Here is a 17,750-nt window from a genome sequence, read left to right as displayed (position 1 = left end):
GGAGCTCATGCTCCAATAAGTTTGATATACTGATGTCCTCAGGAGTAAAAAAATAAATTTAGGGGCAAAGTGTACAAATTAATCATGTGAGTTAATACTTGAAATGTCAGAGGAATTTCTCTACAAATTAGGATGAGAAGGTATGAAATCTAGAAATAACTTCTAATTACCAGAGTCATTCGTAAGGATTCCCCCCTCTTTTTTTTTGGATATTTATTTATTTATTGTAGTTTATTATAAAAGAGAGAGATGGAAACTATTTACATAATGAAAGATTTCAAAACTTCAGTGGAATGAACAGCTTCACATGATGCCATTTTGATAGTAATTTACTTCCATCTTCATACTTACCAAGAATGTCACCGTCTCTAATAAGGAATAAGTCTTGTTGTCTAGAACACTTTGTTGCCTCCCTATTCTGGGAGAACTTTATTTCCAATTTTCATGCTAATGATCAAATCTCTCCAACCTTTCCTTTAGAGCCCAATCCAGTAGCCACTACTGTTGCTTGCCGTACTTTTCCCTGAGATTTTTCTGAAAGCATAATGCCTCCTTTGGTTAAAGTTTGGGCTGTACTCCTTTCCACCCATACTTAGCCAAAATGGGGTAAGCCCTTTCCAAGTGCATGTCCCGCCCTTACACTCCTGCAGCCTTGGCTTGTACCCCATTCTCCCCCAACTCCCCTCCACTCTTGATACAAATATCTCTTACAGTCCTTGCCATGTAGGATTGCAATTAATATAATTGCAACTTTGTGTTAGAAAATTTAAATGATTGTGATAATTTTATCAAGAACTGTCATTTGTCTAGATATCCGCCATTTAGTCAACAAAGAATTGCTGAGCGATTACCGTGTGCCAGATTGTGCCTTAAGCGGGGGGGGGGGGGGGGGAATATCCAGGTGACCCAAACACCCCCCTCAGGGAGCTTCCAGTCAGATTAACCAATACTCCTAGGTAAGGAAGGGCTTCCAGTCAGATTAACTTTTTGGAGCCCTTCCTTACCTAGGAGTATTGGTAGACATTTATGCTAAAATTACTAATTTATGTATAATTTATGTAAATCATATGAACTTTTATTTACCTGGATTTTCAAGTTACATACTAAAATTCTATTAATTGGGCTACTTTTATACTTTACATTTTAAAAGAAGCCCAAATCAGCTAGTCAAGCTCAAACTATAAAAGGTTCTAATATATTCAGTGTGGAAAGCTGGAGATGAGATATGAAATATTTCACTACCAAATAGTTTCCAGGTCCTATAATGAATATAAATAGTAGCTGAAAAGCCCTTGCTTAGTATGGCATCTTCTTGTCAGAGTTAATAATTTTTTAAAAAGTGATTTTCAATAGTAAGCACTATGTTATGCAGTCAGGATCTGTGAGTATCTGAAATAATTTGAGGGGAGAAAAAGAGGCCCCAAAAGCTAAACCATACTTATCCTAAAGTCAGTAAGTACTAGGTATTTTAAATGCCCTAGCCAAATTCCACCTTCAGATCACATACTATTTCATTAGAACTTTGCAGATTATTTGAAGATAGAATAGGACCCTTAGAACAGCAAAGAAGAATTTACTTCTTATCTAGAAAAGTAACCGTTTGCTCTGAGAACATTGTGATTTCAGTCATATCAAGTGTATGGGTGTATGTACCTAAAGTTTATTCTCCTCTGAGTTTGTAGCACATTGGAGATGGTAAATCTTCATTATTTCCCTTTTATTTGTAAGTATTATTTTCAGCTTCAAGATTTCAAAACTTGAAAAAAAGGAATAAAAGATACCGACTTCCACGGTTATCTAGCTTTTTTTCTGTGTTAAAAGACCAGGACTTTTAGAATAGCATCAGCATGGTTCCTTCATGGTACCCCTGGCCCAGCAAAAGGTAGGAAGTCTAGAAATCTCACAGGACACCATAATCATCAGGCCCCTCCATAGCTGCTGAACAAATAGCAAATAATAGTAACCACCTGACCTTCAACCACACAAGTTCTGTGTATCTTCAGATTAGCTTTGTTTGCATATTTAAGTATACGCAACAGAAATGGCTAAAAGTGAACACCGGTCATTCTTATAAAGATTCAAAAGATAATTTGTTATCCATAATTTTCAGAGTAAACAATTTTAAGCTGCTCGAAAGAAATCCACATGTCATATGTTTTCAGACCCCCTTTTATGGTACTCTTCTGGATTTAAAATAGAAATGCTGTCACTTCCCCAGTTTGTCCGTGGGATAGATGGGCAAATGCTGCCACCTTCTGGCCATGGTCTGAAATGGAAAGATGGAAAACCCCAAAACCACACAGGCATCCTTTGAAAAACAAGTAACTTTTCCGATGTTTTTAACAGGAGTGTGATCAAGTTCATATAGATGATGTTTCCTCTGATGATAATGGGCAGGACTTAAGGTAAGCCATGCCTTTCAGTATGCTCTTTCCTACAGAAATTCAGCTATGGAGTTTTGCACCTGTAATTATTTCTTTTATTTCTTTTTAATGTATTTTGGGTGTTGCAGTACCTACAGTTTTGCAACTGATGGCTTCCATGCAGCTGCAAGTAGTGCAAACCTTTGTTTGCCAACAGGTGTAAGAGGAGGGGTTGACTGGATGAGGAAGTTGGCTTTTCGTTACAGAAGAGTAAAAGAATTATACAACACCTACAAGAACAATGTTGGAGGTATGTGTGGCTCTTTAAATCTAATAAAGATACTGTAGAGAGAAGCAGGATCTGACCTGCAGTTCTGTGTTCCATGTTAGAGACTACTCTAGTAGAAAAGAAGTTACTAAGAGCTCCTGTTGAACTCCCCTGAGTCAGAATTTTAAGTTTCTTAGTTGGTGGGGGGGGAAAAATGTAACTGCAAAATAAAACGTGGCTCTGCCAAAGGAGTTGGGAATTCTCTGTGCCCAGATGTTTGGTCAAGATTTACAGCAGGACATGGGAAGTTTACCCCTCTTGTGCAGATAGAATTTGTGCAAACCAGACAGGGGAACTCATTGAGGCAGTGGGAAGACCTGCCTAAAAGCAAAGGCCCCAGTCATTAAAGCAGAGTGGTTAGTCCTCATTATCTTTCTGGAATCCTTTCCAAAATAAATATAAACAGTGCTTTATGTTATTTCAAAGACTTAAGCAAGACTATTTTATTTTTTTAAAAAATTGCACGTTGTCTGGCAGTATATCTTTTATCTTTTCCATGTATAGTATTAACTGTGATTATCATGGTTTTTAAATGTTCAGATACTCTGTAGGTTGAATCTAAACTATTTTACCTTCATCCATATATTAGAGGTGATATCACAACCTGTGACATCAAAACTAAAATTCTGGATACATTTATTGATAAAATAAACCTTGGTTATTTCTATTATTAGGATCAATTTTATGTCAGCAAGACCCTAAGATTAGCTATGAAGTCACATAACATTTTTCTCCCAGGGTTTTCTGTTTGTTTCTCTCTCTCTCTCTCTTTTTAAAGGATGATTTGAGGAGCTTAAATCAGAATCTAAATTGAATGATAAGTTAAATATACTTATGCATACTATATATATGTATGTTTATATCTTATCATAGAATACAGTGTAGTAAGTAACATTTTCATCTATGGTATATATATTACACACACCACACACATCTTGAGGCGGGGGCTGCGTGTCTGTTCATCTTGTATCTCCAGTGTCTAGTGAGCCTTAAGGTACATAATAGATGTTCAGTAGACGCTCAGTAGCTATAAGAGAATAAAAAACATGTAGGGGTGCCTGGCTGGCTCAGTCAGTTAAGTGTCTGCCTTCCGCTCAGGTCATGATCTCAGGGTCCGGGGACCGAGCCGCACATTGGCTCCCAGCTCAGTGGGGAGTCTGCTTCTCCCTCTCCCACTGCCTCTCTCTCTGCTTGTGCTCACTCTCTCTCTCAAATGAATAAATAAAATCTTAAAAAAAAATATGTAGAACCATAGGCAATAGCAATATTATTATTATGGTTGTTAGAACCAAAAAGAGATCTTAGAAATAGGAGATCTTCATTTCCAAATGAGAAAGAGGCCCCTGCAGGACAGACAACTCCAGTTTCCTAATTCACTCCAATGCTCTAGATAAGACATTTGTAAAATCAGACAAACAGATATTCTGTTTAAATTCAGTTGTGGGTGGGGGGCCTGGGTGGCTCAGTCATTAAGCTTCTGCCTTTGGCTCAGGTCATGATTCCAGGGTCCTGGGATCGAGCCCCACATCGGGCTCCCTGCTACGCCGGAAGTCTGCTTCTCCCTCTCCCACTCCCCCTGCTTATATTCCCTCTTTCGCTGTGTCTCTCTCTGTCAAATAAATAAATAAAATCTTAAAAAAAAATAAAATAGAATAAATTCAATTGTGGGTAACATGTTTAATTTTAAAATAAATATCCCCTTGAGAAATCTGAAATAATTTTTATTTAGGTATGGCATTGTTCCCCTCATGAAGGGTATTAAAGTTATGTAAAAACTAACAAGATTACTAATAAATAATATTATAGCTTTAAAAGTTTAAGTGCTGACATGCAAGTCCATTTTCTGTACTCTGTTAGCATCCCTTTATTGAAATAAGGACAGATGAGAGTTGTCAGAAACTATACATTTTGATTTTAAAAATCATCCACCTGTGTATGTGCTCCTAATATTCTGAAATACGATTTAAATAAGAAACTTCTTTTTAGCAGATTTGCATGATTTTGTTTTATCATAAAACAAGGACTTTTTATTTTTATTATTTGGTTTTTTGTTTGTTTGTTTATTAACTAAGCTCCATGCTAAGCCTGGAGCCTGACGTGGGGCTCGATCTCACAACCCTGAGATAAGGACCTGAGCTGAGATCAAAACGCTCAACCGACTGAGCCATCCAGGCACCCCATAAACAAGGGTTTTTTAAATAAAAAAATTAGTATGCCTCCTTTTTTTCTTATCCAAACATCAGTGCAGTTTTAACCATTGTTTATAAGTGTGTCCTATGCTTCAGAATTTTAAACACAATTCTTGTAACTTCTTTTTAAAACGCAGAGTATTTGTGATAGCTTCAGCGCTGGTAGGTGCATATGATAATGTCAGTATTACTGGTTAAAAGTGGTAATGATTGTGATTATCAATAAGTGAAACATTATGGGGGTGCCCGGGGGGCTCAGTTGGTTAAGCGACTGCCTTTGGCTCAGGTCATGATCCTGGAGTCCCAGGATCGGATCGAGTCCCACATCGGGCTCCCTGCTCAGCAGGGAGTCTGCTTCTCCCTCTGACCCTCCCCCCTCTTGTGCTCTCTCTCTCTCAGTCTCTCTCTCTCAATTAAATAAATAAAAATCTTTAAAAAAAAAAATGTGAAACATTTTCAGACCACCAGAGTGTTTGAGGTTTGTATCCCTGGGCTGGTCGACCCCAGCCTCTTCTCCAGACCTATCCTATCACCGTTTTTTGGGGTGGGACCCCAGCACAGGAGTGGTGGAAGCTCCTCAGGTGATCGCGTCCACTGTGCCAGATTCTAGGTTCAGTGAGAACAGAGGCTGGGACCCACTTTTTCACTGTTTCATCCCCACTGTTTGGCCCAGGACCTGAAATCTAGAAGTTGTTCAATAAATGTTTGAATGAATGAATGGATCATCAGTTCTTAAATGAAAGATCACTATTGATATAAATCAGTCTCTCTCTCTTTCTCATATGATCTATCCTAGACAGAAGGGAGACCTAGACAAGGTATTCCTGAAATTTGTCATCTCTTGATTCTGCCTTGTTTTTCGGTTGCAGGACTCCTTGGCCCTGCCAAGAGAGATGCATGGCTACAGTTAAGGGCAGAGATCGAAGGTCTGACAGACTCCTGGCTAACAAATGCACTTAAATCTTTATCAATTATTAGTACTAGGTAAGTGGTATTGTTTCAGTTTCTGTATTTGTTGTATTGAAGATGTAGTTGTAATAGTGCAACATATATACAAATTCTTTAATTACTAGAGTATTTTAGAATTTCAAGGGACCCAACAATTCATTGAAGCAAGTGATTTTCAATGTGTGTGGGGGAGGTTTTGGGGGGTAGAGGATGGGAGTTGCAGCTTCTCAGCAGGAGATCCCTTATCTTTACCCTCCTTTCTATATAACTACTGATAATCTCCACAGGAAGGTCATGTGGCTTGAATAAAAAAAGAAAAAAGAAAAGACAGCACCCTGTTAGTGGCAAAGTACAGGAGATGATGAAAAAAATAAAATAATACAATTTACACAGAGTGCATCTTTTTAAGTGTTTTGGCCCACTATAGATAATATGCATAATTTATTTATTTATATTTTAAGATTTTATTTATTTATTTAACAGAGAGAGACACAGCAAGAGAGGGAACACAAGCAGGGGGAGTGGGATAGGGAGAAGCAGGCGTCCCACTGAGCAGGGAGCCTGATGCGGAACTCGATCCCAGGACTCTGGGATCATGACCTGAGCCAAAGGCAGATGCTTAACGAAGGCAGATGCTTAACGACTGAGCCACCCAGGTGCCCCGATAATATGCATATTTAAATGCAACAAAATCCCTGGTGAAAGCTCTTTGAAAAACTTGTAACCTTTGTGTTGTTAGAACTGAACAGTGAAATACTGACTTACTAGTGTAGATAATAGAACTGAATAGACTTATAACTAGCTGAACACCATGTGCCATAAATGCTAGTTCATGAAGTGATATAAATCTGGAAAGTGATAGCTACTTAGGGTGGGGATGAATCTCTATACTATCCCATTCCTTAATTTTATTTCTGAGTTAGGTGGATAAATAAAAGCATGCATAGCCAACCTGTGGGTAGCACAAATTCAGAGGAAGAGGTAATACTTGCACTGATTGAATCTGGATACAGAAAGCCTCAGTGGGGTAAAAGGAGAATCCAGGGTTAGAACATGGAAGTTAGCGTGTGTGCATCCAGTCCTCCACGTGGCTTCCAGCCACCACGTAACCAGCAACTACACTGATGTCGGAAACTGTAAGGGGTGGATGGAGGTGGCTAGGAAGCTACCGGTTTCCTGGGTCAGGCTGGGGAAGCCAAACCAGAGCACTTCACTCAGTTCTGGGCACCACATTCAACGGGGGCGTGGCATATTCAACATCTTATGTCCAGCCAAGTGGCCAGAAGGGTTTTAGGCTGAGGATACCACGTGAAAGGAACAGTTGGAGGGAGGAGCCAAGGAGTTTCGTCTGAAGGAGAGTCCTATGTGAAACATCCTATGTGAAACAAGATTACCAATTTCAACTGTTTGAGATGTTAGGCTGAAAGTAAGTTACATTTCTCTCTGATCTGTAAAGGAGAAAATTAGGATGGATGTGTGGGAATCCTAGGGAGGAAGTTCTGGCTCTATGTAAGGAAGAACTGTCTCACAATTGAAGCTGTTTTAAAATGGGACTTGCTGGCTTGTGATCTGTAACTGGTGATATGGAGACAAAAGTTCAAGGAAGCTAAGATGTGAGGACTCCTGAGTCCCTGAAATTGTGTGTAAAATGTAGTAGAATGTACATTTCTCTGACAAGGAGGTCAGCAGCTTTCATTATTTCTAAAAGAAGTCTCCTAGATGCTTAAAAACCAAGGGTTATTACAGTGTTATATAGATTATATACGTGTTGTCCATGATATAGAGAGAGTATTATTACACACCGGCCTTAAAGCAACTACATGGGTATGTGATTTTAAGAAGCAAAAGTGTAACAAGGACAAAGGGAAAAATAAGTCATTACACACTGGAGATTAGAGTGCCTTGAAATTTGTCAAGTCATCCACATGTAGGATCCTACTGGTAATTTCTACAAAATGTCCAGGAGAACAGAAGCTTATACAAAATGTGGCTGAATTCTGTATCCGAGCCTTTAGCTAAGTTTGTACCCTCCAGCTCTAATTCTTCTCCTGTGAATATAGTTGAAGGTCATAATCAAATGTGTAGGAAAATTTTCTATGTCACACATTATTGATACTGTTTAGAAGTCAAACCATCTTAAGTGAGCTAACTTTAAAAAAACGATGCTGCAGCCACATGTGGTTTTCACACATTATATTTTGTGAGGAAAGGAGGACTAATAGACAATATGACATAAGTAAATAGGCTCATGATATAAACAAGCGAAAAAAGAAAAAAATCATATGTATATTGTGGTACTAATGAGAAAAAGTATCTATACACAAATTCTGAAAGTAAACACACAAGATGGTGAGAGCAGTTACTCTCCGCTCTCTGGATAGCTAAATAATTGATGCTTTTCATGTTCTTGATATTTGCCCATATTTCACAAATGTATATACATGTAAACCTATAAATATATGCAGTGTTTGTAATTAGAAGTTACAAAGCATTATAAATTGAATATTAAATATATGCAATGTTTATAATTTATAAATCTGCAATTTATAAACATGTGCAAAGTTTGTAATTTAAAGAAGAAATGATATAACTCCAAGTATCACTCAGTATCAGTGGTACGGCTAGATTTCAAAATATTACTTCAATACAGTAATGTGCTTGTGTATTATGCTTAATAATCTGCCATTATTCGGGGAGTTTCTGTCTGATAACAGGCAAATCACCTTCTAGGTCTTTATTGTCTTATTGGCCACATTAAGGATTACATTGGTGATACTTAACTAGACTTCTACCTCTAGAAGGCTTTGTTTCTTTATCCCATCTAAGTGAGAACCTCGTCGTGTGCTTCCAGAAATCAGAGCTCCCATTACAAAATCAGGTTATCTATGGAAATAATTTAGAAATGAAAAGGTTTTAAAAGCCTGTAATTATAAAGGTTTTATCATTGTTTTTGAATAAATTACAGTTTTTCTTTACACAGGATATGTCTAAAGAATATAAAGCATAATATTAAGTCTACTGGGGGGTAAGCATATACATACCATGAAAAGTTGGCACCCCACTTGCTCTTCTAACTTCCAACCAGGCTTCTGATAATCAATCTAGAGATTTCCAGAGAATATTTTTGAGGCTCTCACTAATATGTATTAAAGGTTCGTGCTACAAAATACCAGTAGAGAAAGGTCCATACCTGTATGCCTTCTGAGTCCCAATTTGATGTGTGTGGTTTGAGCCCCTCAAGGCAGGATGGCTCAATTTTTCCGTAATCCAGAAGGAAGGACCACAGTCCATTCTTTCCAGATCTCTGCCTCACAGTTTCCACTCTCTTGGTGTTTCCTTTATCTCCCTGCAATATTACTCTGAAAGAAACAACCGTAAGTTGTAAAATGGGACATTTTCACTCTCAAAGAGTAGGGCCTTTGTAGATGGATTAAAACTGAACCCATTAAATGCAGTTTGCCCTTTGTTGTTGTTAAGAAGGAGATATAGGGATTCACCTCTTCCGGATTAAATAAGGGTCCTCTCCATTCTTACTTCTTCAGGATCCCCATCTGAAGAAGTGTTCTTGATTGGAACACTGGACTGTTGCTCCCACAAAATCCAAAAACTCCTTTTACGCATCCCATCACCTTCTTTCTGCCTATGACTACTACTTTTCCAGGCTCTTCTAACCCTGGGACATAGAATCTTACCACCCTAAAAAATACCTCGTCTGGATGCTTGTAAAACTTAGAGCTAAACTATCCCTCTGATAACCTTCCCATGATTGCCGTTGGCGGAGGTAGGTGTTCTTCTCTGAGGTTCCACAGAAGCCTAAAGAGCAGATCTTTATTATAGAACATATTTCATATTGCAGGTGTCTACTTCCTTGTCTCTCTCCTATCTATCCTGTGATCTGGGATGCAGCGGGGACAAAAATGTCATTCATCCATGACTTCTTTTTGCCTGTCTTCTTCCGCTTCCCCCATTTTGGGATGTATTCCTAGCCCCTGTCATGGTGTCTGTCAGGTAGCGGGCACTCCGTAAATAACTGTTGACATTTAAAGGTTAGGTTATCAGGGCCCATTTGTTATGGAATTGAAAGACCCCAGTGACCATTTAAAATCTGCACCATTAGAAATTATTTAGTATTAGAAAACAACAATGCGTATTTCCTCCCTATCGTAGGAGTAACTGCGTAAATGTCTTGGTAACGACAACCCAACTGATCCCAGCACTCGCGAAGGTTCTACTCTATAGTTTAGGAGGTGCTTTCCCCATTGAGAATATTTACAGTGCAACTAAAATAGGTAAGAAAATTCTTTCTAACTCTGTATGAAATGTGTTCACATCTGTGTCTTGGGGGATTTTCTTAATATGTCTGTCTGCATGATTCCCTCTTTAATCAGTTTTGCTATTACAATATCACGCAAATTTGAACAGAGCTCAGATAACAAAGGAGCCTGTGACTCATTGTACATATGCAAATTTTATGAAAACTGTTGCCTGATGAAATTCTGAATTCAGTATCTGGACAATTCTGTTTACTTATTTATGTATTTGTATTTATCTTTCACTACAGCACCTGTTTTCTAAGTAATAGAGTGTCTTTGGCCTTGGTACTTAATATCTTAGTTAGTATGGTATATGGTATTGCATCTTTGCAGATGCGATAATCTAGATCTAAGGTAAAAATACTATGTTGGCATTACAGGGGAGTGCCGGCTGGATGGAAGTAGCATCCTTTATTCCAGAAAAAATAATCCCACGCATTAGAACTCATGAATGCCTGGAAATCCACATTTCCAACAATGTTCCATAGTAATTAAAGATCTACAACCTTGTGTATTTGCTTACTATCTGTCTGCGGAGCCATTTGTGACTTGAAGTGCCTCTCACAGACTACGTCTCTAATAATCTTTCAAAAACAGAGCTTCCTAACTTCTGCCATCCTGAAAGAGTTAAAAGAAAACAGCTCGCATATTGCACTGTCTTGTCAAGGAAATGCCTGGGGAAATAGGTTGTATAATGTGCCCTGCAGGTCAGCAAACTTGGGCTCTGGCACCTTGGCAAGAGCCCAGAATCCCAAAATCCCCTACCAAAAATAACATGTCCTGGGCCTCGCAGAGTTTCGATATTGGCACAAGCTAAAAAGAGCCCCCAGTTGCAGCTGTTTCAGGAGTATAGTTAAAGAGAGCCTTTACAAGCTTTCCTAATGTAAATTCCACATTGTCCTACGCACTACAGCTCAGAGGCCTGATGCCAGTCCCACTCATTCATTACAGAAATGTATGTATTTATGCTGGCAGGATTAACCTATCACACTTTATTTTGCATTTTGACATGTCAAGTAATTTTACACCAGCATATAAGCATTTCTTCTAGCAAGGACGATATTCTTTTTTACTGGCCAAATTGTTCCTCATATTTAATCTGAAAAAACAATGATTTTTATTTTTCCCTTTAAGGTAGTTTTTTGTTTTTTTTTTTTTTTTTTGGAGTTCTGAACTATCAGATTAAGAAAAAAATGCAAAAAATAGCCATGACTGCATGAACATTCTGGGAATGAAATTCAGAGAATTATGCCAATGTTGTAAAATGAAGAACATGTAGAAATTCCACCGTGTTATTCCCATAGTGCAATCAGAGGAGACAGGTGTCCTCAGGGCTGTGGCCCAAATAGCACCTTTAGTACAATTAATCTGAGCAGACTAGCTCCCAGCCACTTGAAGAAAGGAGTTGTTTATCAAGGTAAATCCACATCTTAGTATTTCCTCCTTCCTTACAGGTGAACCTTCAGTTTCTTAAAATGATATTTCTAGCTGACTTGTCTGTACTACTTAAACTAGATAAAATTGATACACAGAATTAAACAAAAAAAATGTTAAAACTCATAGTTGCTTGTAAAGTTGTTCCACTATTCTTTTGGTGGTGTAAAAGATGTTAACATTTTCTCTGGGTCAAATGCTTAACCCTATTGACTTTTTTGGAGTGTTGAAACACATTTGTTCAATAATCTGTCTCAAGTAAAGACTTAACATTATTCAAATGTATTTGTTGATTTCATAAACCCAGAAATTGCAAGCTAGCTTAAGTGATTGATGTTCAAGAGAAATTAACCTAACACTTTATGAATCTTTAGGTTAATGAATGCAATGGCTGGAAGAATAAGCAGTGCATTGTTTTTCAGGCAAGGAAAGCTGTTTTGAGCGTATAGTGTCCAGATTTGGCACTAACATAACTTATGTTGTGATTGGAGATGGCCGAGATGAGGAGCATGCCGCTAACCAGGTAACTTCACTCTGAACTTTATCTCATTTATCTTCCAGGAAAAGAAAGTTGCTTTGAACGAATAATGCAAAGGTTTGGCAGAAAAGTAGTATATGTTGTAATTGGGGATGGTGTAGAAGAAGAACAGGCAGCAAAAAAGGTAACCTGTCTCAAACAATGTTGGCGTGATACTTTTAATGCAAGCTTTTGTGTTTGCATTCCTGTAGTTTGGCCCAATGGCAGCTTGACAAATGATTTAAATTTATAGATGCAAAGCAGTAAGAGCATGAGAAGGTCAATACTTACATTCAAATAAACCATTTGGAGTCTAGCATTTTTTTGCCTGAAATTCGATAGGAAATGTACAAAAATTTAGTCAGATTTATTTGTGTGTGTGTGTGTCTGTGTGTGTGTGTGTTTACGTGTAATGCACACAGATATGATGATCTTTGAGAAAGGTGGGGGAAAATAACCATTTTTAAACACATAAAGTTTAACCTGATAGACAAGTTTAATGAGCTCCATAGAAATCATATCAGTGGCTCTGTTCTTACCCTTTTGCTCACCCACCTTCTATGCCAATGGTCCTTGTGAGTGCCTTGTAGTAAGTGTGCTCCTTGATGATAAATGCTAAGGATAGATTCAATAGCTGAAGAAAAAACTATTGCTAGAGAATTTAATAAATGCTGTTGGAATGACATGTATTATTCAGATCCTTTGGTGCCAACTTGTCATAAAGACTTAGAGGCGGTCTGCCTTGTATCTTCTAGAAGAGTGTTGCCTGTTTGAGTGAGCTGTTAGTACTCGACTGAAGCCAAGCAGGTGACATTGAACATATTCAGAAAATCTCATAGGCCCTAGGTATTTAAATAAGCCTTTTCATCTGGCCCATATTTCTGAGGAAGAAATTAAGGTAGTTAAAAACCATTAAATGGTTGGCCCAAGATCAAAAGAGGAATGATACCAGGATTGGTCCTAGACACCAAACTATCAGTTGACACAACACTGAGACCTAATGCTCCCTTCACTGAATGGTCACAAAATATCATCCAGCCAGGATAAAAATCATATAATTTATAGAATAAAGCAAAATGATTGCTATTTTTAAATAGTGACAAAGCAGTTTATATTGTTTTACTTAGAAAGAATGTTGTCATTATCCTGAGGAGATCTCAAATCATCATCTAATAAAGCCTTCACACTGCATGTGCTGGAGTGTTTACCTGATTTCTGTTTTCCAAAATAAATTTTTAAGAAAAGTTTATAGCTATACTAGAAAGATAAAAGAAATGACTTCGGTTTGTAGGTAATTTAAATCAAGCGAAATGAAGAAAGAGAAAGAGCTTCTACTTTAGAAGGTTTGGTGAAGTGTTGGAAGCCATAATTGAAAAATTCCATGCTTTTCCGTAACACTAAGAACTGGTGGAGGCTCTGATTACCACAGAGCTCTTGGTCTTAATTGTTAGCAACATCAGTGACCCAGGACAGCACACTGGCCCCTCAGACATTCTGTATCAGGTCAGAGATGCAGCCTCAAGAAACACAGCTTTCATTGCTGACTGCTACTTAGAATACTTCCAGTTGCACACAGTTGAATTATCTATTGGAGTTTGTTAATGTCCGGAGTCCACGCTATTTTGATTTTTCACATTGGCACCATCGTGACACACAACGAGTAGTCAGTGCGCCGCTGTGGCAGACATTTTGCATGTCTTTTAGACTATGTGAAATTCACACAGATCTAGGTCAGGACAATATAAATTTGCTTTTCCAAACCAGAGACATTATATGCCTTTGAAAATGAAAATGCATAAAGTCTACACCATTTATCCATGGTGTGAAAACAGGACTTGGCACCCCAGTTGTTATACCCTCTGCTTTAACCCTGAAACTTCAGGAGAAAAAGGCATGACTCCAAGTGGGTGAGAACCTTGGTTAGAATGCTATTTCCAAATGGTTGCTTATGTAGGTACAGTTTTGGTGATGGTGGAGGCTTACGGTTCTATTTGGAAACACAGGTGGCTGGTCCCTCTAGTATGCAGGATGCATGCTTTTCTTTGGATGTGGCTGTAATCGCATGCGCAGAAATACAAAGTACCATTTTGTTGTTAAAAATAGATCTGAGCTGAATGAACAAAAAAACTTCTGTGCTTTAATTGGACCTAGAAACATGTTTTGTTTTGCAAATTTAAGAAGAAATTTCAAAGTTTAAGAATTAATGTATAACCACAGCCCCCTATAGAAATATATAATGTGAGCCATTATTGTAATTTTAAGTTTTCTGGAAGCTGCATTTTTTAAAAAAAGAGACAGGTGGAATTAATTTTAGTAATATAATTTAACCCAATATACCTAGAATATTATTGTATCAATATCTAATAAAAATAATAATTACTAATGTGATGTTTACATTCTAAGTCTTTGAAACTCAGTATACGTTTTGAACAGGCCTGGTCACATTTCAGGTGCTCAATACACACATGGGGCTACTGGCTACCATATTGGACAACAAAGAATCATAACAGTAGTGATTATTATTTTAATGTTTAACTTCTATTATAAAATACATTTGCATGTTTTATATATATATACACATATATATGTATTTTTGTTTTTATATATATATATATATATATATATATATATATATATATATATAGATATGTATTCTACAAGATGCCATCAGCCCAAAACTATAAATAATGCTTTGGTTTTAATTGCCACGGTGCATTATTTCTTTTTTTCATTATTGTCCATAATGGAGTATTTTTAGACAGTTTTTTCCTAATCACACTTTTTTGTGAAGCTTCTCACACATATACCATATCCTGGTATATCTTTGGAGAGCCTCAAACCATTGTAATGTCTAAGAATATTTTTCCCCAAAAGGGTTCATTTTTGTCCCCTTTAGTACATATCACCCCTATTGGGAACGGATGCTGGAGTGCTTTCTTTCAGTCCCATACCAGTGAAATAAGTCAGTGCTACTGGCTTAAGTTATTACTTACCCCAGAAAAGGAAGAAGGTTGATCATCCCCACATTGTTTCCTACCTTATATAGTCCAGCTTCAAATTATTTTTTTACATAGAAAGGAATTCACCTTCTTCCTCTCCTATAGACAAAAAAACCTTGGACTTAGGAAGTTTATCATTTTTTAAATTTTGTTTCTGAGAGGTGAACCCTAAGGAGTGTTGTGGTTAAAAATTGCTTTCCATAAGCCACGGAGGATTGCTCCATGCTCAACTTGCTTCCCCAGATGCTGATGTTGGTCATGCTTTTCCAGAATAAATACTAAACTACTTAAGAAATCTCAGCATTTGCTTTTATAAACTTTAAAATCCAGTTCAGATCTATTTCTCTACTATCTTGACAATACGATATTGATGCTACCAAGCCTTCAAATACGATCATGCCTCCCTTGAGTTCCCTCCCTTGAGTGTGGGTGAACCACACGTCTTTGTGTGTACTGCTGCTTTATTGAGACAAGAGTTATGATTTCTCTCCATTCCTTCCCCTTCTCTCCTCTGTCCCTCCCTCTGTCAACACACAGCACAACATGCCCTTTTGGAGGATATCAAGTCACTCAGACCTCTTGGCTCTGCATCAAGCACTGGAATTAGAGTATTTGTAACTGTGTTCTCTAGCTGGAGATCCATTTTTTTTATATATATATATTTCAAGTACACTGAATTTTTATGTGTGATTCAATGCCCCTGGCTTTACACATATAAATTGTCTTAAAGGATGAAATCATATTTGGAATGAAAATTCCAGAATGAAGAATTCAGATTGCTGAATGGAGTTAAACTTTAGCACTACAGAAAGGAAGCTCTATGGTCTTATATTTACAACACTTTAATGGTTTAAAAAAATAAAAAATCTGTGGAGGTTGCTGGTACACACCGAGTGAGTCCTAACTGGAATTAACAGCTTTAGCAAAGACCTCTTACCCTGGCAAAGCACCCAACACAGGCTCCGTCTGACAAGGTGGTGTTCAACGACATTCCTCAACATGGGAGATCTTCTCAGCCCTGAGGTTTGAATCTGACTTTAGCCTACCTAGCCCAGAAAATCTGAATTGGAATGCACTCAGACTGTATAAGGACAATCCTATCTAGACCTGTAATTTGTGTAAATTATGGATGAAAATAATTTACTGTGACTTTATTAGCAGCTGACTTTGAAAGTGGATGCAATTTTTCTTTTCATTTGTTGGGGAGGGAAGTGGGTGGGCAGTGGGAGTCTAATAATGTCTCTTTTTTTAAGTTTGGCAAACAAAATGTTCATACTGATGTGTTGTGCCTTAAAGACAAGACAGCGTTTGTGTGTTACAATGTAACTTTGGTTAAAATCTCTGTAGATAATGAAAAACAAAAACAACAGCAACAACAACAAAAAAAACCCTTTGTGATCATTCTTAAGATGACCAAATTTAAAATTCAAGCTATCAAAGCTTAATACTGCATCAGCAAGAATCTGAGTATTTGTTGCAATAAGAAAACAATGATAATAAAGGAAAGCTTGTGTTTTATTTGGGTTCTTAATAATTCCAGTAGTTATATGAGGCAACTATTTGTGCATCCAACCATAAGCAGAAGGTTATGGGAAGGTTTGGGAAAGACTGTGGGACTTTTACTTAAAAGTGAAATGTATGTTGAAGTCTCGAGTACCCCTTTCTACAGTTCTTCTGGAGAAAACTAAGAGCCATATTCATGACTACTTACAGTATTTTGAGTTTGACTTTTTGATATGTGTAAGTTGTGTCGAGGAAGATAGTCTCATTAAAATCATAAGCAAATAGCCCCCAAACTTTCTTAGGCTATTCCATGAACATGGCTTGAAATTCACATTGAGTGAACATGGCTTAAAATAAAGCTAAGCGCATTCATTCCCAGTGCCATCGTGAAAATGAAATGTCATCAGTGGTGGAAGGTGAATGCCCAGATGCCTTCTAAAGAAAGGAGTGAATCAATGAAAATTTTACCTAGAATATCATCACAAAATATATTGGCAAGCGAGCCAGATCTTGGCAGCAATACTGAAAATTACAACAGTGAAATAGTATCTGGTTCTCCGTCTGAATGCGTCAGTCCAGTTTCTCTCCCTTAGAGGCCCACGCACCTTCATTTCTGCCCGCACTCTTCCTGAACAATGGCCTGCATTCATTGCAAGGAGAACCTGTCATCGTTGTGTGTGCATGCGTGTTTTTTTCTTGGTGTGTAGCCCATGTTAGGAACATGATACAGGTTCTCCTGTCATTTTGTATGACATGAAATTTCCCTTGTGGAAATTTAAGACTTCAAGATCTATGAGTGTTTTAATGGTGTCTGCACCTGCAGTTCTGTGTTTAAAATGTGGAGGCTGGAATCCAGCTAGTAGGCAGAGCCCCTAACCAGAGGCTGGTCCATGATAGTTCATCATCTGAGGCTTCCGTGGCTCCTGTGGGATCAGTGCTTTGCACACTGATCACAACATTCACTATGGAAATGAGGTTTTATTTTCCAGGTTGTAAACCTGTATTTCTTTACTGAATGCTAAGACCATATTTACATTGGGCAGAAAGAACTTGAGATCCAATTTTGCAGATTTTAAGACTGTGCTTTCATCACACAAACCTTAAACTTATTCTTTACATTTTGTAACTTTTGGCTCTCTCTGCCCCAAGTACTGGT

General features: G+C 37.8%; 1 protein-coding gene across 1 annotated transcript in view; it reads left to right on the top strand.

Annotated features, from left to right (window-relative positions):
- EYA4 (EYA transcriptional coactivator and phosphatase 4) overlaps positions 1 to 16,131 on the top strand; it is a 263,665-nt gene extending 247,534 nt beyond the window's left edge. Inside the window, exons 15-20 of the mRNA XM_032407846.1 lie at positions 2,347 to 2,405; positions 2,513 to 2,673; positions 5,750 to 5,864; positions 9,996 to 10,117; positions 12,137 to 12,237; positions 15,629 to 16,131. Of these exons, the coding sequence (XP_032263737.1) occupies positions 2,347 to 2,405; positions 2,513 to 2,673; positions 5,750 to 5,864; positions 9,996 to 10,117; positions 12,137 to 12,237; positions 15,629 to 15,709 (639 nt within the window). The 3' untranslated portion in view covers positions 15,710 to 16,131. The remainder of the gene's footprint in view (positions 1 to 2,346; positions 2,406 to 2,512; positions 2,674 to 5,749; positions 5,865 to 9,995; positions 10,118 to 12,136; positions 12,238 to 15,628) is intronic.
- Positions 16,132 to 17,750: the final 1,619 nt, after the last annotated feature.

This window comes from Phoca vitulina, unplaced genomic scaffold (assembly GCF_004348235.1).
Source record: "Phoca vitulina isolate PV1807 unplaced genomic scaffold, GSC_HSeal_1.0 scaffold9, whole genome shotgun sequence".
NCBI lineage: Eukaryota > Metazoa > Chordata > Mammalia > Carnivora > Phocidae > Phoca > Phoca vitulina.
The sequence above is the reverse complement of the archived record's forward strand: the minus strand, read 5'-3'. Positions and strand labels throughout refer to the sequence as shown.